The sequence below is a fragment of the Chinchilla lanigera genome, unplaced genomic scaffold, assembly GCF_000276665.1.
Source record: "Chinchilla lanigera isolate Chin_1 unplaced genomic scaffold, ChiLan1.0 scaffold00007, whole genome shotgun sequence".
Lineage (NCBI taxonomy): Eukaryota > Metazoa > Chordata > Mammalia > Rodentia > Chinchillidae > Chinchilla > Chinchilla lanigera.
In genome coordinates this window covers 11,354,119-11,374,022 of record NW_004955408.1, presented here as the reverse complement: position 1 = coordinate 11,374,022, position 19,904 = coordinate 11,354,119, and the positions used below count along the sequence as shown (strand labels likewise).

The 19,904-nt window shown below is 38.1% G+C and overlaps 1 protein-coding gene across 1 annotated transcript; it reads left to right on the top strand.

Annotated features, from left to right (window-relative positions):
* Nucleotides 1-2,472: 2,472 nt before the first annotated feature.
* On the top strand, nucleotides 2,473-5,621 carry Fam71b (family with sequence similarity 71, member B). The gene is made up of 2 exons (XM_005376226.1): nucleotides 2,473-3,197; nucleotides 4,348-5,621. Exons 1-2 carry the CDS (start codon nucleotides 2,568-2,570, stop codon nucleotides 5,509-5,511), a joined length of 1,794 nt encoding a protein of 597 aa, XP_005376283.1. The 5' UTR covers nucleotides 2,473-2,567; the 3' UTR covers nucleotides 5,512-5,621.
* Nucleotides 5,622-19,904: the final 14,283 nt, after the last annotated feature.

The window sequence follows — 19,904 nt, the reverse complement described above, 5'->3', positions numbered from 1 at the left end:
GTGTGGATCATAATGCTGCCCATTCAGCGCAAAACCTCTACAATGCCCATTCAGCGCAAAGACTCTACAATGGTCGATGAGGTCTGTTCCATGAGAGTTTGTCCTTCTAGCATCTCCCACTTACCTGTCAGACTCATCTTCAACTACTCTTTCCCCACTCACTCCATTCTTGAGCTCCTTAAATGCAACTGGTGTGCTCTATCCTAAGCACAGGTTGTTATTCTGGGCTTGACCTTTTGCTGTTCCCTCCAGACATCAGCATGGGATTTTCCCTGCCCTCCTTTATATTTTTGCCTACATGTTGCTTCTCACTGAACCTTCCCTCACAGCACCTCCATGCCCTCCCATCCCACATGCCTACTTATCTCTCTCTACACCCCTTATCAGCATTGACATACCACATAACTTACTTAATTACTGCCTGTGTGCAAGCTCCAGGAGACTGAAGAATTTTGTCTTTTATCCACTGTTGGATTCTCAGCACAAAGTCTGCACCACATAGTATTAATTGAACAAATGGATGAATTTATGCACATGTAGTAATACTTATATATGTCAGTTCTATTAGTGTGACCCAGCCTAGTGTAATTATCCATTGCTGCATTTTGGGACTTTCATATCATTTGGGCTCTTATGATTTGGTGAAGCTGCTTAACTTCTCTGAGTCTTAATTTCCCCCCTATAAATCAAGGCTGATATTCATACCTCTATCTTATAGGGCTGCTGTGAAGCTTAAAACTTTTCTAAAATTTAACAAGGTTGGCCTGCTGGGCATGGTGGTGCATGCCTGTAATCCCAGCACTCACAAGGCTGAAGCAGGAATTTGAGGCCAGCCTGGGCTATATAAGCGAGTTCAAGGCCAGCCTGCATCACATAGGGAGACCCTGCCTCAAAAAAACAAAAACAATACAATGGTTGGCATCATGCCTGTCTTATAGTAAGTTCTCAAAAATATGGTTGTGATTTTTCTAATTTTTAATGATTACATTAAATTGGATTTATGAGAATATATAGTTTAGTATCATATGTAATATTAATATATAATAATTTATAACATTATATATAGTGAAAACCAAATTCTTACTTTTAATCCTGAGTGTGTTGACTTTTAGTGATTATCCCTTTATAATACAATCAATATAAGCCCCTTTGTTCCTTTGTTGGAGAAGTAACAGCTCTTAAAAAAATATTTTAGCTCTTCAGAGGCAAAGAACTTTACTGCATCTCCCTTTTCTAGCTGGTCTCAAATAATATACTTGCTCATTAAATTTTGTTTAATACATGGAAGGAAGGATGAGGCCCAACTGGCACAAGTAAGTTCATATTGTTTGAAAAGCGATAATGTGCTAGGCACAGCCATAGGCAAGGGAGATACAAAAAAGAACATTCTGTGGTTGGTATTTATTTCAAGACCTCTACACAGCAATCAGTGAGTTTGGAGGATGTGTACTGATTTCAGAAGTAGTTTTTTCACTGGGGGAGGGGGAATTTGGATTCATAACCTCGTGAAAAATTAAAAATAAATCCAGAAAGATGTCTTTGCCACAATTTCTCTGAAGAGCTCTTCAAAGAAAGAAAACGTCAATGGTTTATCAAGCAGACATCAAGAGTGAAGCAGAAGATACATCATAGTGGGAAATGCTACGGTGATTCAAGACCTCTGTGAATTCCTGTGGTTCCTAGTTAAGTCCCCACATGTTTTGCTTACCGCCACATCTCCCTGTTTGTCTGGAACAAGAGTGTAACAGTTGGACATGCTGCTTGAGGCACAGAAAAAACTCTGATCTGAGTTGTAAGACCTAACAGAATCCACCTCTGTACTCTGACCGTAAGCAAGACAATCCTGAGCCTGCTTCCCCGTCCATAAACTTGTTTTTGAAAAACTAACTTCCTGCAAACTTCAAATGCTGAGAAAGTTTTCTGTCACATGCAAAATTTTCTATCTGTGACAATCAGACTGGTGCTGATAGGTAGCAGAAGCTTCTCTGCACTATTACTGTTCATCCAACATCTCCTGAGTACCTGTCTGAACCGTGCTACCTACATACTGAGGGGATGGCAAGCATCGATTGGATCCCTGCCCTTGCCAAGTACAATGTCCACCTCTAGGGTTTTATCTCCAGGAAGTAATTCATGTGGAGCAAAAATCTTTGTAGCAAGATGGTCTGTGGAGGGGTGTTTGCAAGAACAGTAAAACTGGATGGGTACCTCCTGGATGTTCACAAAAACAATCGTTTCATGAATTTAGCATCTCAATATTTTCATTAAAAAGAGTATTCTGCCTTCTCCAATTAAAAACAATACCCCATGACAGGGCCAGCCTGCTTTCCCTGGAGGCGGTAGCTTGTGTGTTTTTGTTTTCATTGTTTTGAAGGGCTGCTGAAGCCATCTTGAGGGGAGGCTCCTGGGAGGACAGGACAAAGGGGTGTGTGTTGGTGACAGGTCACAAAGGACAGCAGAGGATAAATGCAGTGGTGTGAAGAGATGTAGGCAGAAGCCTTGCAAGGAGATGGTATGTTGCCATCACTCCCTCTCTCTCTTGGGGACTCAATTTGTAGCTGGCAAAGATGTCTGGAGGAAAAAGAATTCGAAGCAGTGAGTGTGTGCTGCCTTATTACACAGCCCGCAGCTACCGCTCGATGGGCGTGTTTAATACCTCCATGGGGGACCTGCAGCGGCAGCTGTACAAGGGAGGAGAGTATGAAATCTTCAAGTATGCACCAATGTTTGAGAGCGACTTTATCCAGATTAGCAAAAAAGGAGAGGTCATCGATGTGCACAATCGTGTGCGAATGGTGACTGTATGCATTGCGTCCACCAGCCCCGTTCTCCCGCTCCCTGACGTCATGCTGCTGGCCCGGCCAGCTAAAGTCTGTGAAGAGCATGCCAAACGCGGCCTACTCCCCAAAAAAAGAACTCAGATGCCCAAGAGGACTCTAGAGCTCACCAGGCTACTTCCCTTGAAGTTTGTTAAGATCTCCATCCACGATCGTGAGAAACAGCAGCTGCGCCTGAAGCTTGCCACAGGCCGAACTTTCTATCTGCAGCTGTGCCCCTCTTCAGATACGCGCGAAGATCTCTTCTGCTATTGGGAAAAGCTTGTCTATCTCCTGAGGCCACCAGTCGACAGCTGCAGTAGCACCCCAACTATTCAGACTGGGGATGCAGGCACTCCTGAGGACATCAAGAGTCTACTGGTAAGCAGGTGGAGCCCCAGGGAAATGGGGCAGAGGGCTTAGGGAGAGAATCCCAATGCAGGTCCTACAGGGCTTTCCATGCTGGGAGATGCATTGCATTTGAAAGGGCTTAGGGCCAAATGAACTACCACTAGGCACTTAGCATCTTGGGCAGTTAAGTGCTTCTCTAAGATGCACCAAAGGCCAAATATCAGACATCTTAGGTATCAACTACTCTGTCTCACATTCAATGCTGTAACGGCTTCTACAATATCCTGATGGTCCAATTTCTTCTTGAACATTTTATACCTGAACCTATTCATTATGGAACTCTTAAAAAATATATATTTTTGTGTTTTAAATGATGCACTATAATTGTACCTATGTATATAGTACAGTGTGATATTACAATGCTTATATGTAACATGTAATAGCCAGACCAGAGTAACAAACATATCCACCACCTCAGACATTTATCATTATGTTGTGCTTGGAATAGTCAAAATCCTCTTTTTTAGTTTTTGAAATATATAGCTAATTTTTTGTCAACCAAGTTATCCTACTATGACATAGAACATTATGTTAATCCTCCTACCCAACTACACCCCATACCCATGAATCTCCCTTCCTATACCTTCCTCTGTGCGCTCTCCCCAAGTTCTGACAAACACTAGTCTATTCTCTATTTCTCTGAGACCAACTTTTTAGTGTGGTACATTTTAAAAACTAGAAAGTCCTTGTTTCGTTTGAGCCATGATCTGCCTCCCTGTGACTACAATGGGCTGTTCTGTATAAATCAACACAACACATATGTGTGTATACAAACACACAATTTGTTTCAGCAGCCACCAAAATGTGAAATGTAAACCCAGATCCAACAATCCCACCTCTAGACATCTGTCTTGAAAAGACTGAAGATGAGTGTGTAAACAAAATCCCAGGACAGGGAGTTGTATCCGTGATATCATTGGCACTAGTATTGTTGGAGTGAAACTGATTTTTGACAGAGGTGTAAAGATGGGGCCTATAATCAGTGTGACCTAAAAGGTGATGATTTCAGGGGTTCTAATGATGAGCCCTTGAGTTGCTCAGCTCCAGGATGAGAGCACCAGGCAGTTCTGACTTTGTTTTCTCTATTTCACCTGTTCCCTCCATCTATTCTTTGGCATAGGCTTCAGACCTCTGTGGAGAAGGGGACCAGGATTCTGGGCTTCTGAAGCTTCATGAGGTGCGTGGAGCCAGCTCTTCTGCTTTTGCTGGGGGAGAGGGAATCCAACTTGCTGCTCTTGCAGCATCAGCCACAGGAGGAGCAGCAAGGACAGTGGGTGGTGTGGCAGCCGTGGGGACAACAACCGGTCCTACAGCAGGTACGGCCGTGGCAGGGACAGCGACGCGCCCTGCAGCTGGTGCGATGAGCATGGCAGCAGCTAAGTCTGCAGGCTCAGGCCAGGTAACCACAGCCCTGGCAGGGACGGCCATCAAGGAGTCCGGAGAAGGCAGAGCCAGCAAGGCCGTGGCAGCTTCTGCCAGTGTATCTGCGGACAATATCAATGTGGCGATGGCGGGCGCTGCAAGCAGCTCCTCAGCGGGAACTTCCACGGCGGGTGCCGCCAGTGTCTCCCAGGACAGCATGAATGTGGTTTTTGCAGGCACCATGATGACCAAGGCGCCTATGGGAGAAAAAGCTGAAGGGTCAGCGGTGGTACCCGTTGTCTCAGCCTTGCAGAGTGAAAGCTACATGTGTGAACGGGATGGTAGCCAGAAGGTTTCCCAGGTCAGTGCTGAAGCCAGGAAGGAGAAAAGGGAAAGAAGAGAAAAGAACAGAACTGCCAGCAGGAAAAGTTCCCATCACCGCAGGACAGGTGAAAGTCACCGGCACAGGTCAGGTGGGCACAAGAGCCGGAAATCATCATCCCACCATTCTGTGTCTGGCCACAGGAGCAAGAGAGAAGAAAAAAAGGAAAAAGGGTCAAGAAAGGCAAGGAGCAGCAGGGGACGCAGTTCCCCTCACAAAAACGCCAGCCGCAGTTCCTCCAACAAGGGATCTAGGACCTCTCGCAAAGCAGGGAAAGGACGATCTGCAGCCAGTTCAAGCTCTGTAAGTAAGAAATCCAGTAAAATCAGCTCATTTCTGAGGAGCTTCCTAACTGCATCTAGTTCCAAAATAGCCCTTGGATCACGTGACAGAGAAGTAGACATCATGACAAAGACAGTGGAAAAGCGCAACATAGAGACAAAGGTGGAAAAGGGCCAGGCAGGTCAGGAGCTGGAGCTCTACGGTACCATGACATCTGAGACAACGGAAACGATCATCTTTGAAGCCGTATCCATTTAAATAGGAGCCAGGCGGGAAGCTAGAACCGTAACAACAGAGAGTTGGGCTCAGGAAAATATCCCCAGTGAGCCCATTACAGTTCAAATAATAAAGGTCCTACAACTCCAAAAGTATACTGTCTTCTGTTTGAGTTTCTCCCACCCACTGCCTGGCAGTGACCTCACAGTGGCTTCTGTGATGTTAATGCTCCAGGCAAGGACAGCCTCACACTCCCAGGCCCAACAGAGCCAATGCTGAAGACAGAACTTCAACTCCTTTCTGCCTTTGATTCCCTAAGATTATAAAGGTTACAGATGATGGGTTGGATCCCTCACCACCATCATATCCTCATGTCCGTCTTCCCTTCCTCTGAAGGTCTGTGAATACGGAGATTCAGTCCAGTCTGTAGACAGAGAAAGATTATCCTCATATTTCCATAGCGGAATGAGAGGATGCGGTAACATCTGCACGCAACTGGAATAGGGGAGCCATCAGGACTTAGCAGCACATGTTCAGAGGTCCATACAGTAGCCAGCTGCTCAGATTTGTAAGCAAAATTTTACCAGAGCACATTCACAGCTATGTATGGTCTTGGCTATTTTCCCACCAAAATGGCAGCTTTGCAGTAAGGCCATAAAGACTATATGACCCACGGAATCTAAAGTACTTACTTTCTGGCCCTTTACAGAAAAAATTTGCTGACTCCTGAGCTAATCTTAGCAATTCTCCTTCCTCCCATGTCCATGCCCTGGAGAAAAGCTCACAAGTGTTTATCAGGAGACAGAGACATGAATGTTTATACTAAAACCATTTGAGGGGGCTGGGGATTTAGCTCTATGGCACAGCGCCTGCCTGGCAAGCACAACGTCTTGAGTTCGATTTCCGGTACCCCCCCAAAAAAAGACAAAACAATTTGCAACTGTAAAATCCTGGAAACAGCCCAAATGTTCACCAAACAGGAGAAATGATAAACTGGTACATGCCGCAGGGCCTGCTATACAGCAATGAAAATGAATAGCAGGTATTCACTTGAGCATAGGTGAATCTTACATAACATTGAATAATAAAAGTCAGAGAAATACACTCCATAGAGTTCCATGTATACAATAGTACAAGAAGAATAAACCATATTTGAAGCATGTATTTGCCAAAAACAGTAGAATAAACAAAATTCAGGATAGTGGTGGTCCACAGGATAAAAAGGAGAGGTGTGGGCTGTAGGAAGAAGTTGGAACAGAGTGGGAATTGTTTATTTTTTGTGGCACTATGGATTGAACCGAGGGCCGCATGCCTACTAGGCAAATACTGTACCACTAAGCTACATCCCCAACATCCATTTGATTTTATATTTATTTTGAGATAGTGTCTTGCTACATTGCTCAGGCTGGCCTTGGATTTAAGATCCTCCTGCCTCAGCTTCTTGAGTAGCTGAGATCACAGGAATGTTCCACCATGTCCAGCTGAATTGTTTTATTTCTTAAGCAAGAGAATATATCTATGGGAGTCTATTATATCTCTATTTTAATATCTCTGAAATCAGCACAGTTAATAAGTCACTGTCATCCAAGCAGCAGTTGTGTGTCATTGGCATTGCCTTAGAAAGACCTTAGCTGACATTTCATTTATGTCTTCCTTTTTATATCTGTAAGAGATTTATGAAAAATATCTAATTTTGCAAGATATCTTTCAATGAGTATAAAATTTTATTGTCATAAAAGAGACTATTCACAATATTGAAACAAAATATTTAAATATATCATTAAATAATAGGAGGCTGGGTGGATAATTACATTTTCTTTATTCATTCATCTGCTGATGGACATATAGTCCTCCTGCAAGATTTAGCTAGTATGAATTATGCTGCTTTAAACATGGGCATGCATATATCACTGTCATATGATGTACTTAATTAACTGTTTTGGGAACTTACCAGGAAGGGGAATAGCCAGGTTGAGTGGAATTTCCAGTTTTAGTCTTTTGAGGAATCTCCACACTGATTTCTACAGTTATTGTATTAGTTTACATATCTGCCAACAACATGGAAGTGTTTCTTGGCACCCCATTCTTTCTGGAGTAAGGTGGAATCTCAGCGTTGTTTTAATTTGAGTTTCTCAAATGGCCAGCAATGTTGAACATTTTGTTCACGTATTTATTGGCCATGTGTTCTTCTTCAATAAGTATAAAGTGACATGTACGTCAGCTGCCCATTATTTATTAGGCCTTCTATTGGGGGGGGTCTATTTTTGGAGTTCTTTATATATTCTAGATATTAGTCTAGTATCTGAGGAGTAGCTGGCAAAATATTTTTCCCATTCTGTGGGTTGTCTATTCACTCGGTTGATTGTCTCCTTTGCTATGCAGAAACTTTTAATTTGATATGGTTCTATTTTTGATTCTTGGTAGTTTTTCTTGTGCAATTCGGGTTCCTCTGTTCAGAAAGTCCTTGCCTATGCTTATGTCTTCAAAAGTTTTACCTGTTTTATCTTTCAGCAGATCAAGTATTTCTGTTTTAACATTTAGATCTTCGATCCATTTTGATTTTAGTCTATACATGCTAAGTGATATGGATCTAGCTTCATTCTTCTGCATGTGGATAGCCAGTTATCCCAGCACCATTTGTTAAAGAGGTCATCTTTCTTCTAGCATATGTTTTTGGAGATCACATAGCTAAATGCACATGGAGTTGTTTCTGTACCCTTTATTCTGTCCCATCAAGCAATGTGCCTTTTTGACCAACAACATACTGTTTTTTTTCACTGCAGCTTTCAAATATAACTTGGAAGTCCAGGATTGCTATGCTTCTAGCCTTGATCTTATTGCCCAGGATTGTTTTTGCTATTCTGGCTCTTTTCTGGTTTCACATGAATTTTGGGATTATTTTCTCTAGCTCTCTGAAGAATGCTATTGATATTTTGATTGGGATTGCATTAAATCTGTGTATTAGTTTTGGAAATATGGCCATTTTGACAATATTTGTTCTGCCTATCCAAAAATAGAAGATATCTTTTTATTTTCTGATATCTTCTTTGATTTCCTTTTTCAGAGTACTAGAATTTTCTCTGTGGAAGTCTTTCACTTCTTTGGTTAGGTAAATTTCTATATATTTCATTTTTTGGCCAGAAGTGGTGGCACACACCGATAGTTCCAGTACTTCAGCAGCTGAGGCAGGAAGATCACTGTGAGTTCAAGGCCAGACTGAACTGCATAGTGAAACCCTATCTCCAAAAGACAAAAAATAAATAAATATTTAACTTTTCTTGATGCTATTATGAAAGGTATTGTTTCCATAACTTGTTTTTTGGTAAGTTTATTATTGGTATACAGGAATGCTATTGATTTTTTCAGTGTTGATTTTATATCTTGCTACACTACTAAATTTAGCTATTAATTCTAGGAGTCTTTTGATGGAATTTTTTGTATTCTATGTGGAGGATCATGTCATCTGCAAATAATGATAATTTGACTTCTTCCTTTCCTATACAACCCCTTTTATTTCCTTCTCTTGCCCAATTGCTTTTGCTAATGTTTCAAGAACTATATTGAACAGAATTGGTGACAGTGGACGTCCTTGTCTTCTTCTTTATATGAAAAGGAAAGTTTTCAGTTTTTTCCACATTTAATGTGGTATTGGCCATTGGTTTGTCATAGTTCTTATCAGATTGTGATGTTTTTTCTACACCTATTTTCTTCAAGGATTTTATCATGAATGATACTGGGTTTTGTCAAATCCAATGTATGTTTCTGTGTTGAGATGATCATATGATTTTTTGTCTTTGCTTCTATTCATGTGATGGTATTATATTTAGTGATTTGCAATATGTTGAACCATTCCTGCATCCCTGGGATGTATCCTACTTGGCCATGATCTTTTTGATGGTTTTGTTGCACTGTATGTCAGTACCTTGAACAGGACTTTTAAAAAAAATTTTAAACTGTTTTAGTTTTATTGTTTGCAGTACATAATGCTTACATTCATCATGTAGAGTGGTATATATACATAACACATCTTAATTATTTTTACTTCCTCTCTCATCCATTCCTTCTCCCTATTTCCCTACTCCTTCTATCTCTTAGTCTCATTCTCATTTGCAAAAGATCTATCTCTGTTTCCTATTATCTGCCTTTTCTTTGCCTTGTTTTGTACACATTTGTAGTACATTAAGATTACATTCATCATGAGTTGTTCCATGTACATGATATATCTTAATTCTCTTTTTCTACACTTCTCCTTGTTCTCCTCCTTCTCCTTCCATCTCTTGGACTTGAGGATTTTTGCAGCTATGTTCAGTTAAAGAGATTGGCCTGTAGTTCTTTTTGGTTGGGTCCTTTGCAGGTTTTGGAATGAGGGTAATGCTAGCTTCTAGGAATGACTTTAGGAGAACTCCGTCCCTTCACTTTCACTAAACATTTTGAAGAGTAGTTGGCATTACATCTTCCCTTAAGTTCTTACAGAATTCAGTGGTGAATCCACTGCGACCTGGGCTTTTATTAGCTGGTAGTTTTTTTTTTTTTTTTTTAATTAGTGCTTCAGTTTCATTGTCTGTTATTGGGTTATTGAGAGTTTTTTTTATATCTTCTTGGTTTGGGTTTGGTAATCCATACATGTTTAAGAATCTATCCATTTCCTCTGAATTCAGAGTGCAGGTTCTCAAAGTAGATACTACTAATAAAAAAGTAGTTATTAATAATAGATAATAATTGGATACTAATAATAGATAATAGATACTAATAATAGATAATAATAATCTTCTGGGTTTTGGTAGAATTTGTTGCGATTTTTATTTTTAATTGCATTGATTTGGGTCTTGTCTTCCTCTTTTTAGTAAGATTTGCTAGGGGTTTGTCTATTTTTTCAAAGAACCAGCTCTTTGATTCAGTGATCTTTTGTATTTGTCATCTCAGTTTCTGCTGTTATCTTTATAATATTTTTTCTTGTATTAGATTTGGATTTGGGTTGTCCTTGCTTTTCTAGGACCTTGAGGTACATCATTGGGTTCTTTGGGCTCACTCTGCTCTTCTGATGTGGGCATTCACAGCTATAAGCTTTTGTCTTAGGTCTGATTTCATCATGTCCCATAGGCTCTGGTATGTTCTATTTGCATTAACATTTGATTTTAGGAACTGTATCATTTCTTCCCTGGTTTCTTCTCTGATCCATTGTTTATTCAAGAGGGTACTGTTTAATTTATATGCAATTGCATAATTTCTGTACTTTTTTCATTCACTTATTTCTAGCTTCATTGCACTATGATCTGATAATATGTCTGGGATAATTTTGATCCTTTTGCATTTACATATGCATGCATTATAGGCTAGCATGTGGCCTATTCTGGAAAAAGTCCCATGTGCTACTGAGAAGTGTATTTCATTTTTATTGAGTGGAATACTCTCTATGTATTTATTAAGTCCATTTGTTTCAGGGTTTGGTTTAACCCTGATATGCTTTTTATCTAGTTAATCTGTCTACTTGTGACAGTGATACACTGAGGACCCTAACTAAAATTGTGTTGGTGTTTATGTGAGCTTCTATATCTAGTAGTGTTTATTTCATGAAGTTGGGTGTGTTTGTGTTCAGTGCATATATGTTAAAATTGTTAACGTTTACTTTTGAATTGTCCCTTAGGCAGTATGGAGTGACCTTCTTTACCTCTTTTGATCAGTCTTGGTTTGAAGTCTACTTTGTCTGAAAATAGGACAGCTACATTTGTTTTTCCAGGTTCTCATTGCATGGAATATTGTTTTCCATCCTTTGATTTTTTAATCTGTGAATTTTTTTCTGGATTAAATATGTTTCCTGTCTACTGAATATCATTTGGGTTTTGTTTATTGATCAATTTTGCCAGTCTGTTTCTTTTGATTGGGGAACGAAGACCATTCATGTTGCATTATTCCTAAAAGGTATTAACTTCTCCCTGTGATTGTTATATTTTCCTGTTGATGATCCTCCTCCTTTGATTAGCTGCTCACCGTGCCTGGTGTGTTCTAGGATACCCTGGAGAATTTTTTGTATTGTTTGTTTCGTAGTCAGGAATTTCTTAAGGTGTCTTTTGTCATGAAAATACCTTATTTCTCCATCAATTTTGAAAAGAAGTTTTGCATGATATTATTTGCATAAGTCATGGTTGAAAACTGTTCTTTTTTAGGGATTGAAACACATTGCTCCAAGGTGTCTTGGCCTTTAAGGTTTGTGTTGAGAAGTCTGTTGTAATTCTAGTGGGTTTCCGTTTGTAACTGATTCATTGCTTTTCTCCAACAGCTTTCTAGATTCTGTGCCTACTTTGGACTTCTGGGAATTGTTTCTTAATTTAAAAAATGACAACTTAATGAGTGTATGGAAATTATTAATTAACAACATGATAAAAATTAGATTTGAGAAAAATAACTGTGGGCACATGTGTGTTCACATGAACTTGGGCAAGAGACACTTTCCCAGCCTTGAAATTGTTTGGTTTATTCTCTTATAATGGCATCTTCTAGGACAAACACTGGATTTCCAGAAAAGCAGGCACCTCCTCTAAAGAGAAAAAAGTAAAAAGTGTCTGTGGGTTTGGCAGTAGCAAGGGCAGCTTTCATCAGTTGGTCTGGTGAATGTCTGGAAAAATCACACCTTGTGATTTTCACTATAAGGGTTGACAGATGCTAGGAATCCATACGTCTTTGGGGCTGACCCTTGAGTAGTGGGTACGAGTAGAAGGATGAAGAGGAGCACATTTTAAAAATCTGAGAGTCTTTGGTGGAGCCTCCTGGAATGCGAGAGGTTGGTATGTAGAGTAGAGGACAGAAGAAAGGGGGAACACTTTCCAAGATTTTGGTGCTGAGTCTCAAATTTACGGCTATGCCAGAGGCTGAATTAGCCCAGGTGAAAACAGCTGAACCTCAGGATTTTGTGGAACATAGCCTTATCTTTTGTCCTTCTCCTAGTCTTGGTCATATACTGCTCTGCTTTGCAGGGCTTCTTTGACATGAACAAGGTTTACCAACCATGCAAGGTGTTAGCTGAGCAGACCCACAATTTACCCAAACGCCAAAAAGTGAAGTGGAGGTGGGGACTTGCCTACCGTGGTGTGCTCTGCCAGCCAGGCACTTTGTTTGCATTTCCTTTTCTATCTGACATTTGATCAAGAGACACATGCATAAACGCCTACACATTTCAAAGCACCAGGCCTCTTCCTTCAGAGAGAAATATCAATTGAGGGATCAAGGCAATACCTATGTCAGATAAAGGCCAATATTTTTAACAGCAATATTTATCATCATAGCAGCAATTCTGCTGCTGCAGGTGCAATGAGGCCATTTACAGCTGACTACGAACAAGTGTCCCAAATGTATAGCATACACACAGGTTAACAAAGGGATCTTTTGCCGACAGAAATAGAAGATCTTTCTTGGGTCTATCATGTTGAAGTCTTAAGCAGAAGAAATATATGTCTTTTGCAGCAGGATCTATAAAATGAGGAAAGTAGCCAGACAAGGTGGCACACACCTGTAATTTCAGCTAGCTGGGACACTGAAGCAGGAGCACAGCAAGTTTCAGGGCAGCCTTGGCAACTTAGTAAGACTTTATATCAAAGTAAAATAAAGGACAGGCTCAGTGGTACAGCGCTGCTAAATTCAACCCCCAGTATAGCAGAAAGACAGACAGAAAGAAAGAAAGATAGAAAGAAAGAAAGAAAAGAAAGAAAAGAAAGAAAAAGATGAGAAGTTCAAAAAGACAACCCCCCCTCAGAATGGGTGTCCTATGAGGTGGACAAAGTGATGCACTGCCCAGAAACTCCTTCAGTGAAGGACTTGTGGCCTCATGCACTGGGAGTGCTGCTCCTCAACAGCCTTCAGCTGGCAGCACATTTGGAAACTGCTTCAGCTGGAGAGAATTCCCTCACCCAAAGGGATGGTCTTCGCTCAGAGCCTACATCAAAGACTGAAAAATGTGAAGTACGAAGCTCTGGCCCTCTCAGTGCCACAAAACTGACTTGCAAGGGCTGCTCTTGTCTCAGAGTTTCCTGTGAAGCCTAAATTGAAGGCAACTTCTTCTATGTGCCGATCCTAAGAACTCTTCCTTCCCACACCTCCAGCTCAGAATCAGCTTCTCGGAGACTATCACCCACAACACTGAATTAGCAGGAGTCACTTCCTTCTGACTCCATGAACCTGTGAAGAGTTGATAATAACTAACAAAAGCATACTACCATATAGCATTATGAGTTTGGTTTTAAATAATCTTTAAATGAAATACATTTTCTTATTGAAAATAATGTATGTGTCTCAGAAAATTTATAACATATAGATTATAAAAAGAAGAAAAGAAATATCCCATTGATTGCCTCGCTAGTTCACTACTAAAAAATGAACTGGTTATAATTATGTAGCCAAAAAGATGGCGTACACCAGTGGGTATATGGAACTCCTACATTTGCCCAGCAGTAATGAGAAGCCCCAACATCTGGAGGTGTGAACAGAAGACCAGTGGAGAATGTGGATTTCTACTAGAGTAGCAAGGAGTAGCCCCCTTCCACTCTCCTCCAAGAGTACTATCAGAAGCAGCCCATTAAAGGAATGTTTAAAAAGACCCAGAGCCTCCTCATATAATGCAAGAATGTCCATTTTAGCCAAAAATCAATTTTCGTACCAAGAAACAGACAAATATAAAACCAAATAAAAAAAGATAATCTATATGTGGAAACTCCAAGATGACAGAGATGTTAGAATTATCTGACAAGGATTTAAAGCATTCAAACCAAAGGAATTAGCAATATTACTGAAACATATGAAAAGTAGAAATTCTTAAATAAAATAATTTTTTCTGCACAGAAATAGATAAAAAGATAAAAATAGATAAAAAGAAGAACCAAATAGACATTTTATAACTGAAAATTTAATAGCTATGTAAAAAAGCTTGGTAGTTGGGTACAACAGCAGATTGAATGAGGAAGAAGAAAGAATTAGTGAACTGAAAGAGAAAATAATAGAAATAATTTAGAAATAAATTAAATTGTTTAATTTAGAGAAAAATGATTAGAAAAATAAAAAAGTGAATGGAACCTCAATGACCAAAAGTGAATGGAACCTCAAAAGTGAATGGAACCTCAAGGACCTGGGAGACTACAGCAGATCACTCAATCATGGAAGAAGAGGGTAAAGGGCAAGGCTGAAGAATACTAGAAGAAATATGACTGTAATTTCTAAAATTTGGCAAAAGGTACAAATCTACAGATCCAATAAGCTAAGTAACCACCAAGTAGGATAAACTCAAAGAAATCTAGACCCAAACAAGTCATAATCAAACTCTTAAAAAAGAAAAAAGTCTTGAAAGCAACCAGAGAAAAATGACAACATACTATAAGAAATAGCAATTCAAATGATAGTGAAGCTTTCATCAGAAATTATGGAAGACAGAAGCAAATGGCACAATATTTTTTTTTTTTTTGGTTTTTTCTCCGGTACCAGGAACCGAACTCACGACCTTGCGCTTGCCAGGCAGGCGCTTTTGCCGCTGAGCTAAATCCCCAGCCCCCTGGCACAATATTTTATAGGGGCTGAAAGAGAATAACTAAAAATACAGAATCCTTGGCTCAGAAAATCTGTACTGCAGGAATGAACAGAAAACTTAGACATATTCAGTTGAAGGAAAATAATATTGTTACAAGTAGAGCTATTTCAAAAGAATCTCTAAAGGAAGTTTCCCAAAATGAAAAGAACATTGTTTAATTAAAAAAAAAACTGGTGGGATAGATCATGGAAGATAATAAAAGACAAAGTACATGGTAAGCAAAAGAAAGAATGAAAGAAAGAAAAAAGAAAGAAAGAAAGAAAGAGAAAGAAGAGAGAGGAAAGAAAGAAGAAGGAAGGAAGAAAGGAAAGAAAGAAGGAAAAAAGAACCAAGAAAGAAAAAGAAAAGAAAGAAAACAATAGTTTTTCATTTTTTAATCTTTTCTAAATTATGTTTGATAGCTTAATCAAAAATTTCTTGTCTGGTTCTAAATGTTTGAAAAGTTAATGTGTAAGATCATCAAATTATAAATAGGTAATTGAAAAGGGAAATAAAATGAAGTAAGATTTCTATATTTCAGTCATACTGTAAAATGATAACATATGAAGACTCTGAAGTTATGTACAAATAGTGTAATACCTGGTGCAACCACTGAAAAAACTGAAAAAAATAGATATACTAAAAAACACTATGGATAAATCAAAACAGAATTCTAGAAAAAAAATGTTCCAGTAACCCAACAGAAAGCAGCAAAAAGAAACTATAAACAAAAAACAGAGATCAGAAAACAAAATGTCATACATAAGCACTCTCATATTAACAGTCACAGTAGATGTAAATGCTCTCTATATACCAATGAAAAGACAGAGGTTGCCCGTGGGACTAAAACATATAACCCAACTCCATGCTCTCTACCCAAAACAAAAATAAAAGCAAAAACAAAAATGCCCTATCACTTCAAATATAACTGATGCATACTGAAAGTAAAAGAATGGAAAAATATATTATGAAAATGTCAATAAAAAAATATCATAGGAAAGCAGAACTAGATATATTAATATAAGATAAAGTAGACTATAGAGCAATGAAAATTTTCAGAAAGGAATATTACATAACAGCAAACAGGGGCATTAAAGGGATCAAGAAGACATACCAACCCTAAGAGTACTCACTAAACAAAGCAGCTACAAAATATGAGAGGCAAAATTGATAGAACTGAATGAAGTACATGAATTCATGGTTATAGTCGGAGATTTCCCTATTTATCTCTTGACAACTTGAAGAAAAACGGGACAGAAAATTGGCCAGCACAGAGAAGATATCACTAACACTACCAGCCAACAGGATTTACTCAACATTTATAGAACCTCCACTTACGAATGAGAGAAAATGTATTATTTTCAAGTTAACATAAACCATGTACTACAGACCATATTTTAAGGTATAAACTAATTTCAACAAATTTAAAAGAGCTAAAATCATATAGTGTGTTAAATGGAATCAAATTAGAAAGATAAAAGGAAAATCTCCACTGAAAATCCATCTAACTCTAGGTCAAAAAGGAAATCTAAAGGGAAATTAAAAATGCTCTGAATTGAGTGAAAATAGAAACTATATCAAAATTGATGGTATGTAGCTAAATCAGTATGGAAAGAAAATTTTATAGCACTCTATTCATATACAAAGACAGAGAAAAAGTCTAAAATCAGTGACCTAAGTTCCTATCTTAGAAAAGAAAAGAAAAACAGGAGAAAAAAGAAAAACAGGAGAAAAATCAAAAAAAAAAACAGGAGAAAAAAGAAAAACAGGAGAAAAATCAAAGAAAGCAAATTTAACCCAAGTTCAAAGGGAGAGGGAATAGAATGATTAAAGAAAAAATTAATTAAATTGAAAACAATAGAGAAAACACATGAAGCAGACTTGGTACTTTGAAAGGGTCAGTAAAATTGACAAATTTGTAGCAAAACTGACAATGAAAGAGGGACGATATAAACAACCACTATCACAGATGACAACCAGGAATATCACTGTAGACATAGAAAAGATAGTCAGGGAACATATCACAAACAACTCTACACAGAAATTTGCCATCTCTGATTAAATGGACCAATTCCTCAAATAACACAACTATCACAAGTTATTAAATGTAAAAGATACTGAGATGATCTATAACTTTGGAAGAAATTGATATTATAATTTAAAAATTTTCCCCAAACAAATCTCCTGGTCAAGATGGTTTTAATGGAGAATTCTACAAGTGTTTAAAAAGTAACAGCAAAGGAAGGATGGGGAGGACAAGGGAGCATAAAAAGAATTAAATTGCAAAAAAAAAAAAAAACAAAACGTGAAAATGTAGGGCTGGGGATATAGCTCAGTGGCACAAGCACCTGCCTGGTGAGCACAAGGTCCTGAGTTTGATTCCTGGTACCAAAAAAAAAAATGTATATCAGTTCCCCATGATGAATATAATCATTATATGCTGCAAATATGGACTAATAAAACATTAAAAAAAGAAGGGACATAAAATTTACACAATCTCTTCTGGAAGATAGAACAGTTCTTAGTTCACTTAATAATACTAGTATTATCCTGATTTTTGTACTGTCCCAAAGCAAAGACAGTCTAAAAAAAAAGTAGACCAAGATCCCTCATAAATATAGACAAACATATCTCCAATATTCACAACTAAACTAAAACAATATATAAACATAATTATATATAATGACCAAGTGGAGTTTATTCCATAGATGCAAGGCTAATTCAACATTTCAAATTGATGTAATTTACCCTGTTAAAGGCTATGGAAGAAAAAGAATATAATCATATCAATCAGTGCAGAAAAAGTATATGAAAAATTCAACACTTGCTCATGATAAAAACTTTTGAGTAAGTAGAGATAGAACCTCAATTTGATAAAGAGCACTCACAAAAAAATCCCCTTCACTAATATTATACTTAATAATGAAAAATAGCATGCTTTTCCCCTAAGTTCAAGAAGAGTTGGGAGGCTGAATCAGGCAGACAGTAAGTTTGAGCCCAGCCAGGGTTACTTAGTGACTTAGTGAGAATCTGTCTCAAAATAAAAAATAAAAAATGAGATGGGGATATAGCTAGTATGAAAGCCCTGGGTTCAATCTCAAGTATTGAAAACAAACAAAAAACCAAAACAAAGTGTGTTCATTCATCACTTTTATTCAACTTAGTACTGGAAATTTTAGACAAACAATAGACAAGAAAATTAAATGAAGGGAATACAAAGCAGAAAGGAAGAAATAAAATTGTCCTCATGCATAGGAAACATGATTGCTACATATAAAGTCCCAAGGTATCCACAAAAATGTTCCCAGACCAAATAGGCAGGTTCAACAAGTCCACAGAACACACAGTCAATTCTATTTCTATATACTAGCAATAAACACATGGACATCAAAATGAAAAATACAGTACCACTTATAATTCCTCAAAAAAGTACTTATATGTAAAAGTAAAAAAAACCAAAAAAACAAAAAACAACACACTTGTATGGGGCTTGGAAGCCAAAAACTATACAACACTGAAGAAAAAAGTGGAAGATCTAAGTAAATAAAGAGACATATCAATTTCATGGATTGGAAATCTCAACATACATGTATTTTCTAAAATTGACATATACAGTTAGTATGGTATCTATTAAAATTCCACCAAGATATCTTACAGATACACAGAGAAGATAATTTTAAAACTTATATGGCATGGAAATAAATAAAGGTATCTAGAAAATTGTGAAAGGGAAAAATAAGGTGGAAGGAATAAGCCCACCCAATTTCAAGACTTATTATATAGCTATAGTAATGAAGATTGTGTGGTAGGAGTAGAGGGATAAAACACGTAGTGAATAGAAAAGAATGGAAAATGCTGACATACAGCTGTGTAAGTACGGCTGACCCTCCTTATGAAGGCGCCAAAGCAATCTAAAGAAAGACTTATCAGCGTGTGGTGCTGGAGTAATTGGACATCAAGAGACAAAAACATAAACGTTGGCCTAATCTCACACTTTATTTAAAAAATGAAAAAGTATGGGGCTGGGGATTTAGCTCAGTGGCAAAAGCGCCTGTCTGGCAAGCGCAAGGTCGTGAGTTCGGTTTCCAGTACCGGAGAAAAACCAAAAAACCAAAAAAAAAAAAGAAAAAGTGAGTCAAAAACATTTATGTAAGGGGTAAGGATATGGTTCAGTGGCAGAGTGTTTGCCTACTATGCCCAAGAACCTGGTTTTGATCCCTAGCACCACACAAATACAAAAACAAAATGTAGTTTTTGGCTTACAAGCCCGGCACAAATGTTTTGTTTTGTTTTGTTTTTACTTTTACATATAAGTACTTTTTTGAGGAATTATAAGTGGTATTGTATTTTTAATTTTGATGTCTATGTGTTCATCGCTAGTATATAGAAATAGAATTGACTGTTTATTCTGTGGACTTTTTGAACTTACCTATCTGTTCTGGAAACTTTTTTGTGGATACCTTGGGACTTTATATGTAGCAATCGTGTTTCTTATGCATGAGGACAATTTTATTTCTTCCTTTCTGCTCTGTATCCCTTTCATTTAATTTTCTTTCCTATTGTTCTGTCTAAATGCAACTTATTTAAGACTTGTTTAAATAAAATGTAAAAGTGTTAAACATTTAGGGGGAAAACAGGATATAATCTTTCAGTTAGAAAAGAGTTCATAAACGGGTGGGATGTGGTGGCACATGCCTATAATCTCAGCACTTGGGAGGCTGAGGCTGAAGGATCTTTGTGAGTTTGAGACCAGCCTGGGTTACAAAGTGAGCTCAAGGCCAACCTGAACTGCACAGCGAGACCCTGTCTCAAAGAAAAAAAAGTTCTTAGACTCTACTGTTGTAATCCCAGCTACTTGGAAGCTCACAAAAGAGGAGTGCAAGTTCAA

Coding starts and splice junctions, on each gene's coding strand:
- Fam71b (XM_005376226.1), top strand. CDS start 2,568: ATGTCTGGAGGAAAAAGAATTCGAAGCAGTGAGTGTGTGCTGCCTTAT. Junction 3,198..4,347: donor AGGACATCAAGAGTCTACTG/GTAAGCAGGTGG, acceptor TCTTTGGCATAG/GCTTCAGACCTCTGTGGAGA.